The sequence below is a fragment of the Leptodactylus fuscus genome, chromosome 6, assembly GCF_031893055.1.
Source record: "Leptodactylus fuscus isolate aLepFus1 chromosome 6, aLepFus1.hap2, whole genome shotgun sequence".
Classification (NCBI taxonomy): Eukaryota; Metazoa; Chordata; class Amphibia; order Anura; family Leptodactylidae; genus Leptodactylus; species Leptodactylus fuscus.
The window spans coordinates 44,594,560-44,616,573 of record NC_134270.1 but is presented as its reverse complement, the minus strand read 5'-3'; the positions used below and the strand labels follow the sequence as shown (position 1 = coordinate 44,616,573).

Sequence of the window (22,014 nt, the reverse complement as noted above, 5' to 3'; positions counted from 1 at the left end):
GCTCAGCACACACTCAGCTCTGCTACATCTCTGGTGTAGCAGAGCTCAGCGCACACTCAGCTCTGTTACATCTCTGGTGTAGCAGAGCTCAGCGCACATTCAGCTCTGCTACATCTCTGGTGTAGCAGAGCTTAGCGCACACTCAGCTCTACTACATCTCTGGTGTAGCAGAGTTCGGCGCACGGCCAGTTCTACTACATCTCAGGTGTAGCAGAGCTGTGCGCTCAACACTGCTACATCTGAGATCGGACTGTGGACCGATCTTAGACTCCGCCTCCTCCGGCACTCAGCTCTGCTACATCTCTGGTGTAGTGGAGCTCAGCGACACTCAGCTCTGCTACATCTCTGGTGTAGCAGAGCTCAGCGCACACTCAGCTCCACTACATCTCTGGTGTAGCAGAGCTCAGCGCACGGCCAACTCTGCTACATCTCAGGTGTAGCAGAGCTGTGCGCTCAACACTGCTACATCTGAGTTCGAACCAGAATGGAGACTGCTGTGGACCGATCTTAGACTCCGCCTCCTCCGGCAGAACCAGCGTTGATTGGCCAAATGCTGTACTCTGTATGGCATTCGGCCAATCAACGCTGGTCAATGCATTCCTATGGGAAAAAGTCAGCTCCGACATATCGCAAGCTGACAGGGATCCCAACAAGATAGAGCCCCAAAGAGCTGTGTGAGTGACATTCCCACCTAAATAAAGGTAATCCCTAGCTACCCCTGCCAGTACATCTATCCCTGTATCACAGTCACATACACTCACCGGCCACTTTATTAGGTACACCATGCTAGTAACGGGTTGGACCCCCTTTTGCCTTCAGAACTGCCTCAATTCTTCGTGGCATAGATTCAACAAGGTGCTGGAAGCATTCCTCAGAGATTTTGGTCCATATTGACATGATGGCATCACACAGTTGCCGCAGATTTGTCGGCTGCACATCCATGATGCGAATCTCCCGTTCCACCACATCCCAAAGATGCTCTATTGGATTGAGATCTGGTGACTGTGGAGGCCATTGGAGTACAGTGAACTCATTGTCATGTTCAAGAAACCAGTCTGAGATGATTCCAGCTTTATGACATGGCATTGCATTATCCTGCTGAAAGTAGCCATCAGATGTTGGGTACATTGTGGTCATAAAGGGATGGACATGGTCAGCAACAATACTCAGGTAGGCTTTGGCGTTGCAACGATGCTCAATTGGTACCAAGGGGCCCAAAGAGTGCCAAGAAAATATTCCCCACACCATGACACCACCACCACCAGCCTGAACCGTTGATACAAGGCAGGATGGATCCATGCTTTCATGTTGTTGACGCCAAATTCTGACCCTACCATCCGAATGTCGCAGCAGAAATCGAGACTCATCAGACCAGGCAACGTTTTTCCAATCTTCAATTGTCCAATTTCGATGAGCTTGTGCAAATTGTAGCCTCAGTTTCCTGTTCTTAGCTGAAAGGAGTGGCACCCGGTGTGGTCTTCTGCTGCTGTAGCCCATCTGCCTCAAAGTTCGACGTACTGTGCGTTCAGAGATGCTCTTCTGGCTACCTTGGTTGTAACGGGTGGCTATTTGAGTCACTGTTGCCTTTCTATCAGCTCGAACCAGTCTGGCCATTCTCCTCTGACCTCTGGCATCAACAACGCATTTCCGCCCACAGAACTGCCGCTCACTGGATGTTTTTTCTTTTTCGGACCATTCTCTGTAAACTCTAGAGATGGTTGTGCGTGAAAATCCCAGTAGATCAGCAGTTTCTGAAATACTCAGACCAGCCCTTCTGGCACCAACAACCATGCCACGTTCAAAGGCACTCAAATCACCTTTCTTCCCCATACTGATGCTCGGTTTGAACTGCAGGAGATTGTCTTGACCATGTCTACATGCCTAAATGCACTGAGTTGCCGCCATGTGATTGGCTGATAAGAAATTAAGTGTTAACAAGCAGTTGGACAGGTGTACCTAATAAAGTGGCCGGTGAGTGTAGTTCACAGTCTCATATGACCCGGATATTAAATCCACTATTCGTATAAATTGGAGGTCACCTGATTTAGCCAGCCAATTACTTTTTCCAATTTTTTTTCGATGCCTACGTTGTTGTAGTTCTTGTCCCACCTCCCCTGCACAGTTATTGGTGCAAAAACAGCGTCAGGGAAGGTGGGAGGGGATACAAATTTTTAGTGCGTTTGCCTCGTGGTATTCAATTGTAATCAAATACCCAGAACGGCCTGATATTCGATTGAATATCAATTCGATCGAACGCCGTTCGCTCATCTGTAGTTGTGACTACTCACAACCCTCCAAAGTGAGAGGCCAACTGGTCAATATATAAACCTGCTATTGTTTTTCTCAGAACGTGTCTCATATACTAAGCTCAGAGCGCTCGGTGTCTCTCTTCTGTTTTATTGGCCACAAGAAAATGGCCGCTTACACAGTATTGAAGCCAGCGCCGGAAGAAGTCGCGAAGAGAGTCCGTTCCTGAAGAAGATGGAGGCGGCGGTGGAGAGTTCTTTCGCAGCATTGGGGATGCCCCCAGTGCTGTTTGAGTGCTGGGGCCCGCCCCCAGTGCAGCGAGAGAACTCATTTGCATACAGACGAAAACTGGATTATATACTGAACGACGGCCCGGAGAGGACATCTAAAGGTAGGAAAAGAATAGCCTTTCTTAAAGTGGCTCTGTCACTGGGAAAAGTCATTTTTAACTAATCACATCTTTGCACAGCCATTCCACACTTACCTTTAGTATGTAGTTTGCCTCAGAGGTTTCTGAATAAGTCCGTTTTTATTCATATGCTAATTTGACTGGTGCACGATACATTTGCTATTATTTCCTATGGGAGGCTGCTGCTACTGATGATGATGACTCAGCTTCCTGTTTGCACACACACATAGGAGATAATAGAAGAGAGGAGGCTGCTGGGAACTTCCTGAGCTGGCTGGAAGCTCATTAGCATATGAATAAAAACGGACTTATTCAGAAACCACTGAGGCAATCTACATACTAAAGGTAGGTGTGGAATAGACTTTCTAAAGGCTATGCAAGGATGTGATTAGTTAAAAATGACTTTTCTCTTTAAGGCTATTCCGACGTTGTAGGCAGAAAAAAAAAAAGAGTTTTAATGATAGGATCCCTTTAATAGTGCAGCCAAGGCTCTTATTGTATCATAAACCACATTTGGCCAGCAGGCCAAACTACCACATACAAGACAGAATAGTTATAAAAATATATAAATTTTATTTAGAAAAGTACATAAATAATAATAATAGATTGGAGGTAAACAATGCATCAGCTATGGATGCAATGACATACAACTAGGCTTTCATAAGGAAATATGCTTTACATTTATAGTCAATACAATATTCAATGAAAAGAGTTCCTCACCCCATAAGAATGGGCATCATTAGCTATATACAGATGGATAAAGATCCAAGTCATTAGCACTTCTTACTAGAGGGCCAATACATTTACATTTGATATTGTAGACAATAGACAATTGATATTGTCTACAATATCAAATGTAAATGTATTGGCCCTCTAGTAAGAAGTGCTAATGACTTGGATCTTTATCCATCTGTATATAGCTAATGATGCCCATTCTTATGGGGTGAGGAACTCTTTTCATTGAATATTGTATTGACTATAAATGTAAAGCATATTTCCTTATGAAAGCCTAGTTGTATGTCATTGCATCCATAGCTGATGCATTGTTTACCTCCAATCTATTATTATTATTTATGTACTTTTCTAAATAAAATTTATATATTTTTATAACTATTCTGTCTTGTATGTGGTAGTTTGGCCTGCTGGCCAAATGTGGTTTATTTAATAGTACTACCCAGTATTGCCCTATATTTTTTTGTGCAACTCTTATTGTATCATATATTGAACTATAATACATGTGCTATGTAGCTATGTGTAAGGCTTTACGGACATGGGACAGACTGTACACGGATGTTATCTGTGTGATGTCCATGTTTTTCACGTACTCAATCATAAGACTAGGTAGACTGTGCAATGCAGACAGTAATAGGACCTGCTCCATATTTTGCATCCCGGGAATACAACCCCCAAACAGATCCGTAAAAATTATGGATGTGTATGGGCCCATAGAAATGAATGGTTCCCTAATTCATCTGCCATTACACACCCGTAATTTGCGTATAATATACACCAAAAAACTACGGTTGTGTGCATGAAGCCTTATCCTGCCAGCAAACTGATCTGAGTTATAATAAATATCTCAGGCTGAGGTGGCTGTGGCCTGACCCCGATCCCCTTCCTGTTCCGCCTGCATTTGCACAATTTATTAGGCGAGGCACAGATTGGGGTTTGCAGCGCACATTTGGCACAAGAAAGGGCTTTGCACCAAATATGTGCCACGATATGATCCCTCTAGGCCAGGTTTTCAGAAAACTGAAGTAAGGGGAATGATGTATTCCCACCAATTTGGGGTAAGCTAGTGAATAGGGTATTAGTATACCCCAAGCACATGATCCAGAAAGAAAGGGGTTGTCCAGGATATTTCAGTACTAGGGCTGAAGGCTGGGGAATGTTAAACAACATAATATTTGGTGCCCTCTATGTTAGGAAAAAACTTAAAAACTACTTTAAAAAATTAAAAAGAATAAAAAAACAGCATAAAACAGAATGCTTCCAAAATCTGCATCAAAACCAGAAGCAGATTATTTCTGCCTGACAAAACGCTCAGTGTGAATATGTCTATGGCAACTTGCATGGCTTTCACTGATCTGGGGGAAGTTGTATAAATATGTGTGCATAGAGCGCCCTCATGTGGCTGCTGCTGTGTTCAATTCTACAGTTATATGAAAGGAGTGGCTGGCATAAAAGATAAAGCTATCTAAACTGTATGTGCGCATGATGTGTGTTAGGGTGCATTCACACTTTGGATACGCTGACTGATTCTGAACGTTAAAACACGTTCAGAATCAGCGCGTATAAAGCAGTTCCCATTCATTTCAATGGGAGCCGGCATACGAGCGCTCCCCATTGAAATGAATGGGCTGCTTTTTTCTCTACGAGCACTCCCATTGAAGTGAATGGGAAGTGTTTAGAAGCGCTCGCGTGTACGGCTCGGAATGAGCCGAGTGCTTACGTCGTGTGAAGGGGCCCATAGAGAAAAAAAAGCAGTCCATTCATTTCAATGGGGAGCGCTCAAGTAGCCAGGAGCACATACAATACTTTTTCCACCAAGTTCCCACCTGAAATCAGTGGAGAGATAAATCCAGATATGTTAACAAGGCTGTAATTATTATTCCTGTACTGTGACATCCGGGTGCAGGCAGGGGGCTTAAGAAAGCAAAGCAAGCAGTACTTAGCACCCACAATATCTCCTACCCTGTTCCCTATCGACTCTTGTTGATGGGGCTGCCGTGGTGATGTCATGCCAGTGGCACGTGACCCACTGTAGCCCATCTTTGGCTTCAATAGTGTGCCACTGAGGTCATTTATTGGCTGCGGTGGTGATGTGTGGTCGATGTGATGTCACCCCTGCAGCCAACAAACCCCAGCCAGTCACATAGTTGGGGGTCCAGTCACTGGAGATAACCAAGTAATAGATCTCACCTATTGAATAGAGTGCAACTGTCATGCAGAGAGATACAGGGCCCCTGTTGTGTAGACAAGTGGGGGTGTTAGCAGTCAGATCCTCACCACTTCTCCCCAATCTAAATGTCATTAGTGCCACAATCCCTAATCTATAGACTCTAGGATGACAGGGAGTGACAGGGGAGCTGCATACACAGTGTTACCTGCAGGGTTGTGGAGTCGGAGTTGGGGGCCAGTTTTGAGTGAAGTCAGAGTTGGAAAAAAGTTTCCAACTTGAAAGTAACATTAGGATTTTTAATGATATTATACAGTTATTGATATGGTATCATTAGATGTACAGTTTGTTACATATTTACTCTCATAGGAAGTCAGTCAGTAGCTTCTCCATGAATTAGAAGATCTTTGCTGTTTCTGTCACCTTTATGAAGGAGTTGGAGTAGGGGCATGGCCTACTGACCCCACAAGCCTGGTTACCTGTTACTTATCTAGCCCTACCCTCCCAGTGTACAGGCCCTGACCGGATAGCCATACTAGGAGCTCTTAATCTCAATAGCTGCCCTGTGTAATGTGCTCCGACCAGCTCATTGCACTAGAATGGATCCTTGTTTCCAGCTCACCCACAAACTGATACTACATGGTGACGGAATGGTCACTACCGAGATCATGTTCTTTACATCGGCCAGTGTATGGCTAGGTTCATATCCTATTTTTACTATACTGCTCATGTATCCATTAAAAAGAAGTATAGAAAAAAAAAACAGGAGGACGGCCATTTTACATAGACTTCATTGTTTATAATAAATAAAATTCATCAGTTTTTTTGTACCTGTCTATAACATGTAAGTGAGTAAATGAGCAGTATAGAAAAGACGAGAGTAAACAAAGCAACAAATATAAATTGATCATTGAGATGACTCTGCTGACCCTGCCTGTACAGCAAAGAGGCCGTTCACACCACCATTGTTAGTATCCTAACAGATCAGTCATAAATCTGTTAAGAATCCCATTGATTTCAATTGTTCTTCTGTCCGTTAGCGACCGGTTTCATGAAATCCGTAACAAGGTGAAGACAGTGAAGACATCTATAGGCGATGTATAGTAAAATAACATGTAAAAACTCTCCTCTCTACACAGTCACCACCATCCTACATGACATCACACTATATGTCACAGATATTATTAATCAACCCAATGTTTTGTCTGCCCTTTACCTATAGGAAGGATTCCAGCACAAGCCTACCATAATGAAGCCGCATACTGGTAAACCGCAGCAGTGTAGCAGGTCTATAGCACAGGTTTGGAGTGTTTTTTTATTCCCCTGTAATAATTCCATCACCAGACGCCTCAGCTGTGCTATATCATGTATATAGATAACGATGACCTTGGTTTGTCAGATGTAGCAGTGCTGAATATATGTTCCAGAGTGTTTCAGATATAGAGGTGATGTGTTTGCCAGATACGAGGTTAATCTGATGTAGGTGAGCTGAGTTCTCAGATCTACCTACACTAAAGTCCAACATATGGACAAACGGAGCATTGTTCTACTATATGGTTGTACGCAGCAGTGGCGTGTGTATCTTATCTCTCAGTAATATCTGCAGGTACAAAGTGGTGAATGACAACCTCAGCTCTGCTGTGTGTAGATACTGCCCTAGATACACAGGACACATACAATGCAAGGAGTAGTCATCACGTCCTTATCAGACACGCCTGACTTGTGCACTTATGGACTGCTTGTAGGTTTCTATTCTCATGACTTGTACCCTACCTGAAAAACAAGCACATCTGCACAAGGCCAGACAAATTAACCAGGGTTCCCTCCCTAAGGAGCCCCCACTTAAATTTCCCAACTTGTCTCCATTTCTCTACCAATAGAACATTGTAATCCAGCTTTTCTACTGTCCTGCAAGGCAAATATGGCTTGTTATATAATCATATATTGTTGCATTTTAAATACAGATTGTGAGCACCATATAGGGATCACAATGTACATTTATTTATTTATTGTCCTATCAGTATGTCTTTGTAGAATGGGAGAAATCCATGCAAACACGGGGAGAACATACAAACTCCTTGCAGATGTTGTTCCTGCTGGGATTCAAACCCAAGACTCCAGCGCTAACCACTGAGCCACCGTGTTTCCCCTATATTGTTGCATAGGTTGAAATGGGAATCTTAGCAGCAACCCTCCTTTTCCAGAAATGGATAAAACTTAAACAATACATTTCTTGGTATATACACCTAAGGTAGTAAAGGTTAACTCCATTTAGTTATATAGGTAAGGCGCGGCAGAATATGTCGACGCTATATACATAAATTTATTACATATTATAGACCCACGTACCCCCCTGCTACCTGCTTGGCCAACCTTACAGACTCAGCAAAATTTAACTTGACAGGTATACTAAGACATTTTTTTGCTATTCAAAAAAAAAATTAAAAAATTCATTATTTTTTGGTATTTTTTTCTATAAATCTAAAATTTTCTTACCAAACCTTAAGATACCAAGTAATGGGAATGTCTGCCAGTTAATAATTCTTTAAATCATGAAATTTTGAAGTTATTTTGCATTCTTTTAAAACTTTTAACGGATCGAGACAAGTATTTTATGTCTTGAATGTTAAAAATAAATTTGTATTAAAAAAATAAAAATAAAATTGACTCTCACAATCTAAATTTGGATACTTTTCGAAGGACTCTACGACAGAAGGTTACAAATAATATGAATAATTATCTACAACTCGTCCATTTTTGTTACAATTTTTTTTTTATTATATAAAGTGCAATAAGTGAAATCTTTTGACGTTATTTCCCAACCAGCTGGAAAGCAAAAAGTGGAAGAAATACAATTCCTGCATTAATTTAGAAAAATGTAAACAATTGATATGAAAATAAAATCAGATTTGGGATGGTTTCGTTTTAAATATTAACCCTTTTAGCACAGACAATTTTATCATCATGGACGACATTCCACATTTTAAGGAGGTCTTCTGCAGATAACTTGTGGACCACCAGCAAGCTCTTATAAAAACAAGGGTCGCTGTTCATCGCGCTTGATCTTTTTTTGCTAATTCCAAATGTCCTAAATCCTGGATGCAACTTGGGCAGCACGCCTATGGCCTTGAGGCACATTCCCAAAAATACATCGTCAATGGGAAACAACTGGATCTTTTCAGAAGCTACAAAGAGTTTTTTGGCTAGAGAAGACGCCATTAGAAAGCCACCACCCCCAGCGTAGACTGGATAGGGTTTGTCATACAACTCTTTGGGTATATAATATTTACTTTGCTTATTCCTGATCGGAACCGCTCTGGAAATGATATCTCCGACAAAAAGGTTGGGCACTAGAGGGTCTTCCTTTTTGAAGGCCAAGAAGTCCAATATATTTTCAGTGTTCACAAAAATATCATCGTCACCTTTAAAAATAAACTCTACGTTTGGGCAAAATATGTGAAACCATTTTAAGAAGTTGACCTCTTTAAGAGTCAAGTTAAAAAAGGTGTCCATGAAGTCCCACTGAAGAATGTCCCCGTAGATCTGGTTCTCCTGCTCAATGAGTCTCTGGAGGTTCCTGTGATCTTTACCTATAGATGTAGTTCCAAGAAGGAACAGAGTCTTAATTTTCTTGCCGTCTACTTCTTTTTCCTTGCCCCAGGTTTTCCTCACGGCTTCTCTGCGATCATGTTGCTCAATGATAGACTTCACTACGATGAGCAGGTGGACATCTTCCTGACATTTCTCAGGGTGGTTAAGCAATAGCGGGAAATACCTGCAATGCCTGTGTAGGATGAACTGATGGAATCTGGCATCCATGTGCTTGAACCAAGGTTGTCTTCTTAGGGCCGTGTTCTCAGGACATCTACTCTCATTGACGTCCCATCTTGGTGGAGGCAAGCTTAAGCCTACTGAGGTATCACCAGAATTGCCAGTAGTTCCCTCACTGTTCCTCCTGGAAGAACTATTGTCTGGCTGCAGCCATTCATGCATGATCCTGGTATGAAATGCCAGGCTGCCCTTCGTCCCTTCCTCAACCAGTTTCAATTTATGTATGGTGACCAGGGTAGCAAAGAGTAGAGACAGGGTTATGCAGGTTTTCAGCACCCTCCTTCTTCTAAACAGGCACTCCATGATTGAGGTTGTGATGGGGGGCACTTTGCTGAGGTTGGGAGCCCTCCTTTCCCTCTGTCTTCTATGGATGTGAGAAAGATGATAAAGGTCTGCATAGCATGGCGGCAAGAACCAGATCTCCAAAAAATGCATGAACAGGGAGGCAGCAGCTAAAGAAATGTTCTCGGAGCTAAGAAAACTGGAGCTCTTCCCGAGCCATGGCAGGCTGATTCTTCAGTAGTCTGCTCATACCTGTTTTGCAGACGTTCTTCAGTCTTGTCCTGTTTGATGCTGAAGGTGCAGAGATCATGCCTTGTAGACAATGGTCTTCTCTTTGCTCCAGGTCTGCTGATGTCTCTCTATGGTACATAGATGGCTGGAGATCATCCTGCTTGTGCGCGCTCAGCCCAATGACTTGCCAGATGCAGACTGATGCTTGGAGTTTGGTGTGTGCAGCCAGTAACTTTTCTGCAGATCACATTACTGGAAGCCACACTTGGTTGGCTTAAGAGCTTAACCCTTTCACAGCGTGCTGCTTTCACTTAGCTTGAGGTTTTCTAGAAGGTGTGTCCTATTCCCTTCAGAGCACATCATAGCTTTCTGTCTTCACACCCTAATTAGAATGGGAAGGATACTAAACTATGACTTCTTTACTTAAAGGGAAAGTACACAATTTACAAGGCTTCTGCACATACACACTCAGTAACACTGTAATAAATTGCTTTACTTATCTTGTGTGGATTTTAAGTGACTTTGGTTTTTCACCAATCAGGTCTAAAGCTGCATTTAGAGGCGACAAATCTCTCAATGTACCAGGCTCTGTATATAGAGATGGACCTGCTGATGGATTGCAAAAGATGTTTTCGTCTCCATTCAGGTCTAAAGCTTCACTCAACATTAAGTTAGTTTCCTGTCCAGAGCAGTGCATTGTGGGAACTCAGATGAAGTATCTTAAAGGGGTCGTCCCATCACAAGGATCCTATCTATACTGCTAGTTTATGTGGATTTAAGACTTTTCCTAAATGCATTGCTTTATCAAAACTGCTTTGTTTGTCCGCTATCTTAATTTATTCACTTCATTGTTTACACTCCGTTTCTATGGCGCTTGGGATTATCTGCTCATTTGTCAAGTGATGTAGCTGCCTGCTCTCAGGGGGGGTAGGGAGGAGGGGCTGGGAGCAGCTCTGAGCTGTTTGTGTCTGATAAGTAGCGGAGCTTCTCAGATAGGGGAGGTGAGAGCTCCGGGATTTCTGAGCTCTTATCAGTCGGTTTAATTGAATTTGGCTGATAAGGGCTGAGATAGGGAGTCTGTTACCTCTGTATATAATGCAAACTGACTCAAATCCAGCTCTGCTACATCAGCTTCACACTGTGGTAATTCATTTACAACCAATCCCGTGCAAGTGAAACCCCGCCCACCTATGTGCCAAGATAAGCAGGAAGTGAAGAGAGCACAACAGCCTGCAGGTTAGTGAACAAGTGTCATGGGAATACCCCTTTAAGGCTAGGTTCACACTTGTGCTGTGCTCTCCTTCGCTCGTATCCGCCGTGCAGGACTTTTCTCTCTGACAATTTGTGGTGAAATCTGCGACAGAGTCTCTTATGGAGATTCTAACACAGATGTGAACGAAGCCTATGTTTTAAGTATTGAGTAGCCCATCTGCTTTACACCTACTAGTGCTCAGGTTTCTGAACTTCAGGACTGCTTGGGGACCCGAAATATGGAAACCCTACCTGCTTAAAAAGTGGTTACACATAAAAATCTGTGGACCCAATAGGCTATCATGGGGTCGGCCAGGTTTCCGACAATTTTATACTGAAATCAGCAGATAGAAAAGTCCTCTGTAAGGCTGGGGGCCCCATGTGGTGGAAACAGTGTGGAAAAAAATCATGGTGTTTTACAGTTACAGCAAAGTGCAATCCCATGCCCACTTTGCCTTAAAAACCACAGTGGAGACATGTGGCGATTTTCAAAACCGGCATGGCTTTGGAAATTGCAGCATGTCAATTATACCTTCGAAATGCTAGCAGTTTCCCTATAGGTATAATTGAAACGGAAAGTCCGTAGAAGAAAACTCTGCAAACTTTCTGTCTAAAGCGCTGCGGAAAGAACCACGACATGTTGCCCCTGCGGTAGGGGTGTAACTTGAGAGGGTGCACTTGCATCGGGGCCCAGGAGCCTTAGGGGACCCATAAGCACTGGCATCAGTATTGAGATTGCGCTTCCACCTGGCCCATAAACCAAGGAGACCCACAGATTATCCTAACCACACTAAGGTGGATTAAACTCCTTAGCACCTATAACCATCACTATCAAGAATTCACTGCAGGGATGAGGTAGGGGGCCCCGGACAAAAGATTGCAGCGGGGCCCACAAGACTTTAGTTACGCTACTGCACTGCAGTTTTTCACACAACACTTTTTTGCTGCAGGACGCCCCTTGGGGCCTTAGCCAAAATGGCTTTTCTCTCCTCCAATTTTATGTGGAATCTGGGACAGGGTACCCAAATACTAGTATGACCTAGGGGAGTGCATAGAACATAGCTCCCGACCTGTGTGATCACTCACATACTGACCATGTTTCCTGGACATGTGCATGGCCACTTATATAGCTCTCAGCCGAATGTGCAACCACCAGCTGAATATCCAGACACATGGACGTTCGCCATTGATATGAGCTGTCATGGCCTTGTACACATGCGCAGTTCTTCTGGACAGGAGAGCTCACATATTGGCAGGTATAGTATTTTTGGGCAGGGGGCCATTTACATATTATTGATGAGAGACAAGTCACTTCTGAATGAATTTATGGTTACCCAGACAGGATATGTCTTCCAGCAGCAGGGTGCAATAGACGCACATTACATAGCTGTTGGTTGAATGCTTGTTCAACTAACAACTATCCCATACACGTGCACACTCAGATGAGCATATATATATATATACATTACATTACAATATATATATTAGCTGGTACCCGCGACTTCGTCTGCGGTGATTGTAGAAGTGGGTATATACAGGCGCGGGTAAGGTTTTCGTACTGTGTATAAGGTATGGGATATGAAATGTAACTGTGTATCTTGTTGTTGCTGTAATTCTGAGAGCACATGAGACTTTTGTGTTGAATGTAATTTGTATTTCAGCCGCTATACAGTGTTGGTATAAACTGTACATAGTGACTTTGGGACAGAGGTATTTCAGGTTAATATACTTCGATATACGACATTGTATGATTTGTTATTTTCCGCCAGTACATGTAAGTTTTGGGCACAGAATACTCTTGAGTAAGCAACATAAAGTCTGGCCCTGTGCAATACAGTTTAGTAACTCCATGTGCCTCTTATTAATAGCAATTAACCCCATCATGTCCCTCACATTAACCCCAGTGTAAGAGTTACTGATAGAGATGAGCGAGTACTGTTGGGATCAGCCGATCCGAACAGCACGCTCGCATAGAAATGAATGGACGTAGCCGGCACGCGGCGGGTTAAGCGCGCTGGCTACGTCCAAGCGGAAGTACCAGGTGCATCCATTCATTTCTATGGAGCGTGCTGTTCGGATCGGCTGATCCCAACAGTACTCGCTCATCTCTAGTTACTGATATGTGAGAGACTTGGAGGTAATAATTAAGTATCTTCATTACTGAGGTCTTTCATTAGTACCTCCATATGTCTCACATATTAGTAACCTTTATATGGGGCACACATGGGTTAATATGAGGGACATGATGGGGTTTATTCCTATTAATGTGAGGCACATGGAGTTACTAACACTAAACTAATAACCCCAAATGGCTGACATTAATGGGAATAGGAAATAAAGGAAGGGAGCTGTGTGTTTCTTACTTTCAGTTTGCTAGCAGCTTCGGCAGGAGCTATTACTATAGCAGGCAGAGACCTGAGCGATTAAGCTCCACCCCCTGGGTTTCCTGCACCCCTCTCAAAGGGGAGTGTCCTTATGCCTCAGCTCTAGCAGAGACTTTATTTAACTCTTGTAGATCCTGTGCTGCTGGCATGCCAGTGAAATATGGCAGGAGTGCCACTCTTGGCATGTGTGCCAGGGGTTGCTGACCTCTGCTGTAGGGGGTAATATGAATTTTGTGGCTTGCTATGGTCCAAAGTGTGTGAGATTGCAGAGATAGTGATGTGAGTTTGGGTTTTGTGGGGGTCCTGGGAAAAACATATGTGCGCTATTGTGACGAAAAGTAGCCTATTGCGCAATCGAGTGTAGGGACTATGTTTGTGGAAAATTTCAGCCAAATCGGGGTCCAAAGTGTGTGAGATTGCAGAGATAGTGATGTGAGTTTGGGGTTTGTGGGGGTCCTGGGAAAAACGTATGTGAGCTATTGTGACGAAAAGTAGCCTATTGCGCAATGGGGTGTATTAACTATGTTTGTGGAAAATTTCAGCCAAATCGGTGGAGCGTTTTTTGCGTGATTGACCGCCAAAGATCCGAACATCCAAAGGGTCCTGGGAAAAACGTATGTGCGCTATTGTGACGAAAAGTAGCCTATTGCGCAATGGGGTGTATTAACTATGTTTGTGGAAAATTTCAGCCAAATCGGTCAACTGAGTTTTGCGTGATTGACTAACAAACATCCGAACACACAAAGCCACAAACATCCAAACTCACAAACTTTCACATTTATATTAATAGGATATATATATATATATATATATATATATATATATATATATATATATATATATATATATATAGTGTGTATATATATATATATATATATATATACGTTCTCAAGAGGGAGAGGTGAGCCGCTGACAGACTCCTCTAGCAATGGCTTCTCTGGGTAAGAGAACTGGAGCAGAGTTGGGAGGCCGGAATACATATTAGATGGTTGCCAGGTTCTGCACAATCCTATGTGTATGGCTCGCTTAACCCCTTCCTGCTGGAGGAATTTTTTGATTTTCAATTTTCATTTTTGACTCCCCCCTTCCAAACCCCATAACTTTGTTCATTTTCTGCTCACAGGGCCATATTAGGTCTTAATGTTTGCGAGACAAATTGTTCTTCATAATGATACCACTTATTATTCTACATAGTGTACTGGGAAGCTGGAAAACATTCAGAATGGGATACAATTGGATAAAAAGTGCATTTGTGCGAGTTTCTTACAAGCTTTGTTTTTACAACGTTCACTCTGCAGCCAAAATGACATGTCCCCTGTATTCTGATTACGGGGATACCAAATTGATATGGTTTTATTTACATTCGAACCCTGTAACAAAAATGTAAAACTTTAAAAAAAAAAAAAAAAAAAAAAAATCGCCATATTCTGACACCCCTAAGTTTATTATATTTCCGTGTACAGGGATGCATAAGATGCCTCTTATTGCAGGGCCAGGTGTACTTTTTAGCACTACCACTTTGGGGAATGTCGCTTTAGTCACTTTTTATTCAAATTTTTATGGGAGATGAAACAGCATACAAACAGCGGTTTGGCACTTGTGATTTTTTTTTTTTAGCAGCTACAGTGTTCACCGTAAGAAGAAAATATTTTTCTAAGTTTGTAGACCGGGCATTTTTAGACACGGGGATACCTAATGCGTACTGTATGTGTTTCACAGTTATTTTGTACTTTTATATGTGTTCGAGGGAAAGGGAGATGATTTTTTTTTTTTTTTTTTTTTTTTTTTTACTTTTTATTGCACTTATTAGACCACGTAGAGCTCTTGAACCCCAGGGGGTCTGATGACTAATGCAGTCCAAAATACTGGCATTTGTATGACAGCCTGCAAAAACTTTAATGCCTATGATCAGTGCGAGCACTGATCGTGGGCATTAGCGCCAAGTCTGTGTTGTATTGAACATGCACAGACACAGCACCACCATATTTAAGCATATACAACTGTCACCACTGTGTTACAGAGCATATTACAGTGATAAACAACATAACTTTGTTATGTGCATCACTTTTGTAGATTTGGAGACAAACGTTTTTAAAGTTTTGTGCATATGAGCAGTTAGTGCACTGGGGGCGGGCCTTCAGCTCCCCGAAGCACTGCTCTTGCTGCTCAGAGCCCTACTATTTCTTGCCACCTTATGTAGTCAGAGTTGATCCTTCCACTGTTATACCACCCATCCTACCTATGAAGCAAAAGTAGTACTCCAGAGATCTGAAGGTCCGCCCCCAGTGCACCAACTGCCTCATATGCGGAAGATTTCAAAGTTCTTTTTCTCCAAATTTGCAATAAAAGTATGTTATCTATCTGAATTGTGCTCTGTAATATGACAGTGGCTGTTCATTAAGCTTGGGGGAGGTGATAGACTCCCCTTAAGACCTCTTGACCAGATAATATGGTGTTTATGGCTTGCTACAGGCAATTCTATATATGGCATGTCATATTATAAATAGTCTAAATGTAGTGCATCGGCCCCTTTGTCTGGCTCCAGATGACCTCTGTTTTGTCAGTTTTCTGTTTTTTTTTTTTTGTGGTCAGTATAACCAGTAGTCTCCCCACCCCAAAAATGAACGCATGAACACCATACAAGCTAATGACAGAGTGAAACAAGCTTATAATCACTGCGTTGCTTGGTGAAATCCCAATAGTCCACATTTATTATATGTTCTTTTTCTTATGTCATGTATTTGACTCTGGGATTGGTTTTCCAGTAGCAGAAAGAGTTAACCACTTCTTCAAGTCTCCTCTGTGTGGTGCTGTTCTCATGGACTAGACACATGCACACACTGGCTACAAGTCTGCCAGGGCTGAAAGCCAGTTTCCAGTGTCCCATAAGACCCTGTAGAAATCATGTCACCACTTTCCTGAATTGTAAGGCTTTGTTCTCGCATTTGATCTGAACAGTGACTGATGAACCCCGATGACTTATAATAGGGGGCATCAAGACAGGGCTGTATTAACACATTGGTAGATTGAGTGCAAAGCTATAAGTAATGTTCACACTAGTGCGGTCTCTCCATTGTTCGGGTCAGTCGGAGAACCCGAACAATGGAAAGGTGACAGCGGTTAGATATAAAGCCTACAATGACTATAATGGGGTTTGTCAGGTGCCCGCTGTTTTTAAACTGAAACCGATTTTTGTTGGACTCTGACAGAGTTGCACAAACGTAGCCTAAAGAAATTCTCACCTTTCAGAGGAAACAAAGATGGGCAAGCGTGGCAGTGCAAGAAGGGTGCCGCAGCTAATTTTTTTTTGTGTTAAGCCATGCCCCTAGTCCTGACCATTTCTAGAGTCCCTTTTTGTGCCCCAATGCAGTAATAATCCCCTTCAATATATAACACACAGTGATGATACCTTAGTTCCCACCACACATTGTAATGTCCCCAAGCGGCCACATATCGTATAATACCGCTCCACAGTCTAATGTTCACAATGCACCCACACAATATAATGTCCCCTCAGCGGCCCCCACTTAATATAAGGTTCCCACAATGGCCCCCACATAATATAATGCCGCTTCGGTGACTGCTTATACAAATCTGCATACTAGGAAAGGATAGCATCTTATATGGACACACTGTATACTGGGATGGGGTAGGATCTCTTATGGACACTCTGTATACCGGGATGGGGCAGGATCTCCTATGGACACTCTGTATACCGGGATGGGGCAGGATCTCCTATGGACACTCTGTATACCGGGATGGGGCAGGATCTCCTATGGACACTCTGTATACCGGGATGGGGCAGGATCTCCTATGGACACTCTGTATACCGGGATGGGGCAGGATCTCCTATGGACACTCTGTATACCGGGATGGGGCAGGATCTCCTATGGACACTCTGTATACCGGGATGGGGCAGGATCTCCTATGGACACTCTGTATACCGGGATGGGGCAGGATCTCCTATGGACACTCTGTATACCGGGATGGGGCAGGATCTCCTATGGACACTCTGTATACCGGGATGGGGCAGGATCTCCTATGGACACTCTGTATACCGGGATGGGGCAGGATCTCCTATGGACACTCTGTATACCGGGATGGGGCAGGATCTCCTATGGACACTCTGTATACCGGGATGGGGCAGGATCTCCTATGGACACTCTGTATACCGGGATGGGGCAGGATCTCCTATGGACACTCTGTATACCGGGATGGGGCAGGATCTCCTATGGACACTCTGTATACCGGGATGGGGCAGGATCTCCTATGGACACTCTGTATACCGGGATGGGGCAGGATCTCCTATGGACACTCTGTATACCGGGATGGGGCAGGATCTCCTATGGACACTCTGTATACCGGGATGGGGCAGGATCTCCTATGGACACTCTGTATACCGGGATGGGGCAGGATCTCCTATGGACACTCTGTATACCGGGATGGGGCAGGATCTCCTATGGACACTCTGTATACCGGGATGGGGCAGGATCTCCTATGGACACTCTGTATACCGGGATGGGGCAGGATCTCCTATGGACACTCTGTATACCGGGATGGGGCAGGATCTCCTATGGACACTCTGTATACCGGGATGGGGCAGGATCTCCTATGGACACTCTGTATACCGGGATGGGGCAGGATCTCCTATGGACACTCTGTATACCGGGATGGGGCAGGATCTCCTATGGACACTCTGTATACCGGGATGGGGCAGGATCTCCTATGGACACTCTGTATACCGGGATGGGGCAGGATCTCCTATGGACACTCTGTATACCGGGATGGGGCAGGATCTCCTATGGACACTCTGTATACCGGGATGGGGCAGGATCTCCTATGGACACTCTGTATACCGGGATGGGGCAGGATCTCCTATGGACACTCTGTATACCGGGATGGGGCAGGATCTCCTATGGACACTCTGTATACCGGGATGGGGCAGGATCTCCTATGGACACTCTGTATACCGGGATGGGGCAGGATCTCCTATGGACACTCTGTATACCGGGATGGGGCAGGATCTCCTATGGACACTCTGTATACCGGGATGGGGCAGGATCTCCTATGGACACTCTGTATACCGGGATGGGGCAGGATCTCCTATGGACACTCTGTATACCGGGATGGGGCAGGATCTCCTATGGACACTCTGTATACCGGGATGGGGCAGGATCTCCTATGGACACTCTGTATACCGGGATGGGGCAGGATCTCCTATGGACACTCTGTATACCGGGATGGGGCAGGATCTCCTATGGACACTCTGTATACCGGGATGGGGCAGGATCTCCTATGGACACTCTGTATACCGGGATGGGGCAGGATCTCCTATGGACACTCTGTATACCGGGATGGGGCAGGATCTCCTATGGACACTCTGTATACCGGGATGGGGCAGGATCTCCTATGGACACTCTGTATACCGGGATGGGGCAGGATCTCCTATGGACACTCTGTATACCGGGATGGGGCAGGATCTCCTATGGACACTCTGTATACCGGGATGGGGCAGGATCTCCTATGGACACTCTGTATACCGGGATGGGGCAGGATCTCCTATGGACACTCTGTATACCGGGATGGGGCAGGATCTCCTATGGACACTCTGTATACCGGGATGGGGCAGGATCTCCTATGGACACTCTGTATACCGGGATGGGGCAGGATCTCCTATGGACACTCTGTATACCGGGATGGGGCAGGATCTCCTATGGACACTCTGTATACCGGGATGGGGCAGGATCTCCTATGGACACTCTGTATACCGGGATGGGGCAGGATCTCCTATGGACACTCTGTATACCGGGATGGGGCAGGATCTCCTATGGACACTCTGTATACCGGGATGGGGCAGGATCTCCTATGGACACTCTGTATACCGGGATGGGGCAGGATCTCCTATGGACACTCTGTATACCGGGATGGGGCAGGATCTCCTATGGACACTCTGTATACCGGGATGGGGCAGGATCTCCTATGGACACTCTGTATACCGGGATGGGGCAGGATCTCCTATGGACACTCTGTATACCGGGATGGGGCAGGATCTCCTATGGACACTCTGTATACCGGGATGGGGCAGGATCTCCTATGGACACTCTGTATACCGGGATGGGGCAGGATCTCCTATGGACACTCTGTATACCGGGATGGGGCAGGATCTCCTATGGACACTCTGTATACCGGGATGGGGCAGGATCTCCTATGGACACTCTGTATACCGGGATGGGGCAGGATCTCCTATGGACACTCTGTATACCGGGATGGGGCAGGATCTCCTATGGACACTCTGTATACCGGGATGGGGCAGGATCTCCTATGGACACTCTGTATACCGGGATGGGGCAGGATCTCCTATGGACACTCTGTATACCGGGATGGGGCAGGATCTCCTATGGACACTCTGTATACCGGGATGGGGCAGGATCTCCTATGGACACTCTGTATACCGGGATGGGGCAGGATCTCCTATGGACACTCTGTATACCGGGATGGGGCAGGATCTCCTATGGACACTCTGTATACCGGGATGGGGCAGGATCTCCTATGGACACTCTGTATACCGGGATGGGGCAGGATCTCCTATGGACACTCTGTATACCGGGATGGGGCAGGATCTCCTATGGACACTCTGTATACCGGGATGGGGCAGGATCTCCTATGGACACTCTGTATACCGGGATGGGGCAGGATCTCCTATGGACACTCTGTATACCGGGATGGGGCAGGATCTCCTATGGACACTCTGTATACCGGGATGGGGCAGGATCTCCTATGGACACTCTGTATACCGGGATGGGGCAGGATCTCCTATGGACACTCTGTATACCGGGATGGGGCAGGATCTCCTATGGACACTCTGTATACCGGGATGGGGCAGGATCTCCTATGGACACTCTGTATACCGGGATGGGGCAGGATCTCCTATGGACACTCTGTATACCGGGATGGGGCAGGATCTCCTATGGACACTCTGTATACCGGGATGGGGCAGGATCTCCTATGGACACTCTGTATACCGGGATGGGGCAGGATCTCCTATGGACACTCTGTATACCGGGATGGGGCAGGATCTCCTATGGACACTCTGTATACCGGGATGGGGCAGGATCTCCTATGGACACTCTGTATACCGGGATGGGGCAGGATCTCCTATGGACACTCTGTATACCGGGATGGGGCAGGATCTCCTATGGACACTCTGTATACCGGGATGGGGCAGGATCTCCTATGGACACTCTGTATACCGGGATGGGGCAGGATCTCCTATGGACACTCTGTATACCGGGATGGGGCAGGATCTCCTATGGACACTCTGTATACCGGGATGGGGCAGGATCTCCTATGGACACTCTGTATACCGGGATGGGGCAGGATCTCCTATGGACACTCTGTATACCGGGATGGGGCAGGATCTCCTATGGACACTCTGTATACCGGGATGGGGCAGGATCTCCTATGGACACTCTGTATACCGGGATGGGGCAGGATCTCCTATGGACACTCTGTATACCGGGATGGGGCAGGATCTCCTATGGACACTCTGTATACCGGGATGGGGCAGGATCTCCTATGGACACTCTGTATACCGGGATGGGGCAGGATCTCCTATGGACACTCTGTATACCGGGATGGGGCAGGATCTCCTATGGACACTCTGTATACCGGGATGGGGCAGGATCTCCTATGGACACTCTGTATACCGGGATGGGGCAGGATCTCCTATGGACACTCTGTATACCGGGATGGGGCAGGATCTCCTATGGACACTCTGTATACCGGGATGGGGCAGGATCTCCTATGGACACTCTGTATACCGGGATGGGGCAGGATCTCCTATGGACACTCTGTATACCGGGATGGGGCAGGATCTCCTATGGACACTCTGTATACCGGGATGGGGCAGGATCTCCTATGGACACTCTGTATACCGGGATGGGGCAGGATCTCCTATGGACACTCTGTATACCGGGATGGGGCAGGATCTCCTATGGACACTCTGTATACCGGGATGGGGCAGGATCTCCTATGGACACTCTGTATACCGGGATGGGGCAGGATCTCCTAAAGTCAGTCTTTAATGTTTCCCAAACATTCAATATAAATATATATATATATAAAATAATAAAAATCAGCTATAATAACAGCAGGTGGAGCGAGTTATATCATCCCGGGAGAACTGGATTCTCCTAATCCTCTCTTATACATTCTGCATTGAATCATACAAACAATCATTGTCCTGATCTCAGTATGGATGGAAGACAAAAAAGCGACACCCTCAATTAAGAAATTTCTGATCTTAGCCCAGAATCATGTCATTTCTTCTCCGAATACTTCATCAGCTGAGATCTTCATTTTCTACAATTCTCATAAACCATGGAAATAAAAAAAAAATTAAGAAAACTTCTTTTCAACACCATAATAACACATCAGGGCCATTCATGGGCTTAAAGACGGCCATAGAGGCCCATAGAAGG

General features: G+C 45.0%; 1 protein-coding gene across 1 annotated transcript; it reads right to left on the bottom strand.

Annotated features, from left to right (window-relative positions):
- Nucleotides 1-8,480: 8,480 nt before the first annotated feature.
- LOC142209499 (UDP-GlcNAc:betaGal beta-1,3-N-acetylglucosaminyltransferase 7-like) lies at nucleotides 8,481-9,821 on the bottom strand. Its single transcript, XM_075278496.1, has one exon. The coding sequence runs from the start codon at nucleotides 9,819-9,821 to the stop codon at nucleotides 8,481-8,483; it is 1,341 nt and encodes a 446-aa protein (XP_075134597.1).
- Between the last annotated feature and the right edge of the window lie 12,193 nt (nucleotides 9,822-22,014).

What these genes read in the sequence shown, in the direction of transcription:
- LOC142209499 (XM_075278496.1), bottom strand. Translation starts at nt 9,821, where the DNA reads ATGCATTTTTTGGAGATCTGGTTCTTGCCGCCATGCTATGCAGACCTT.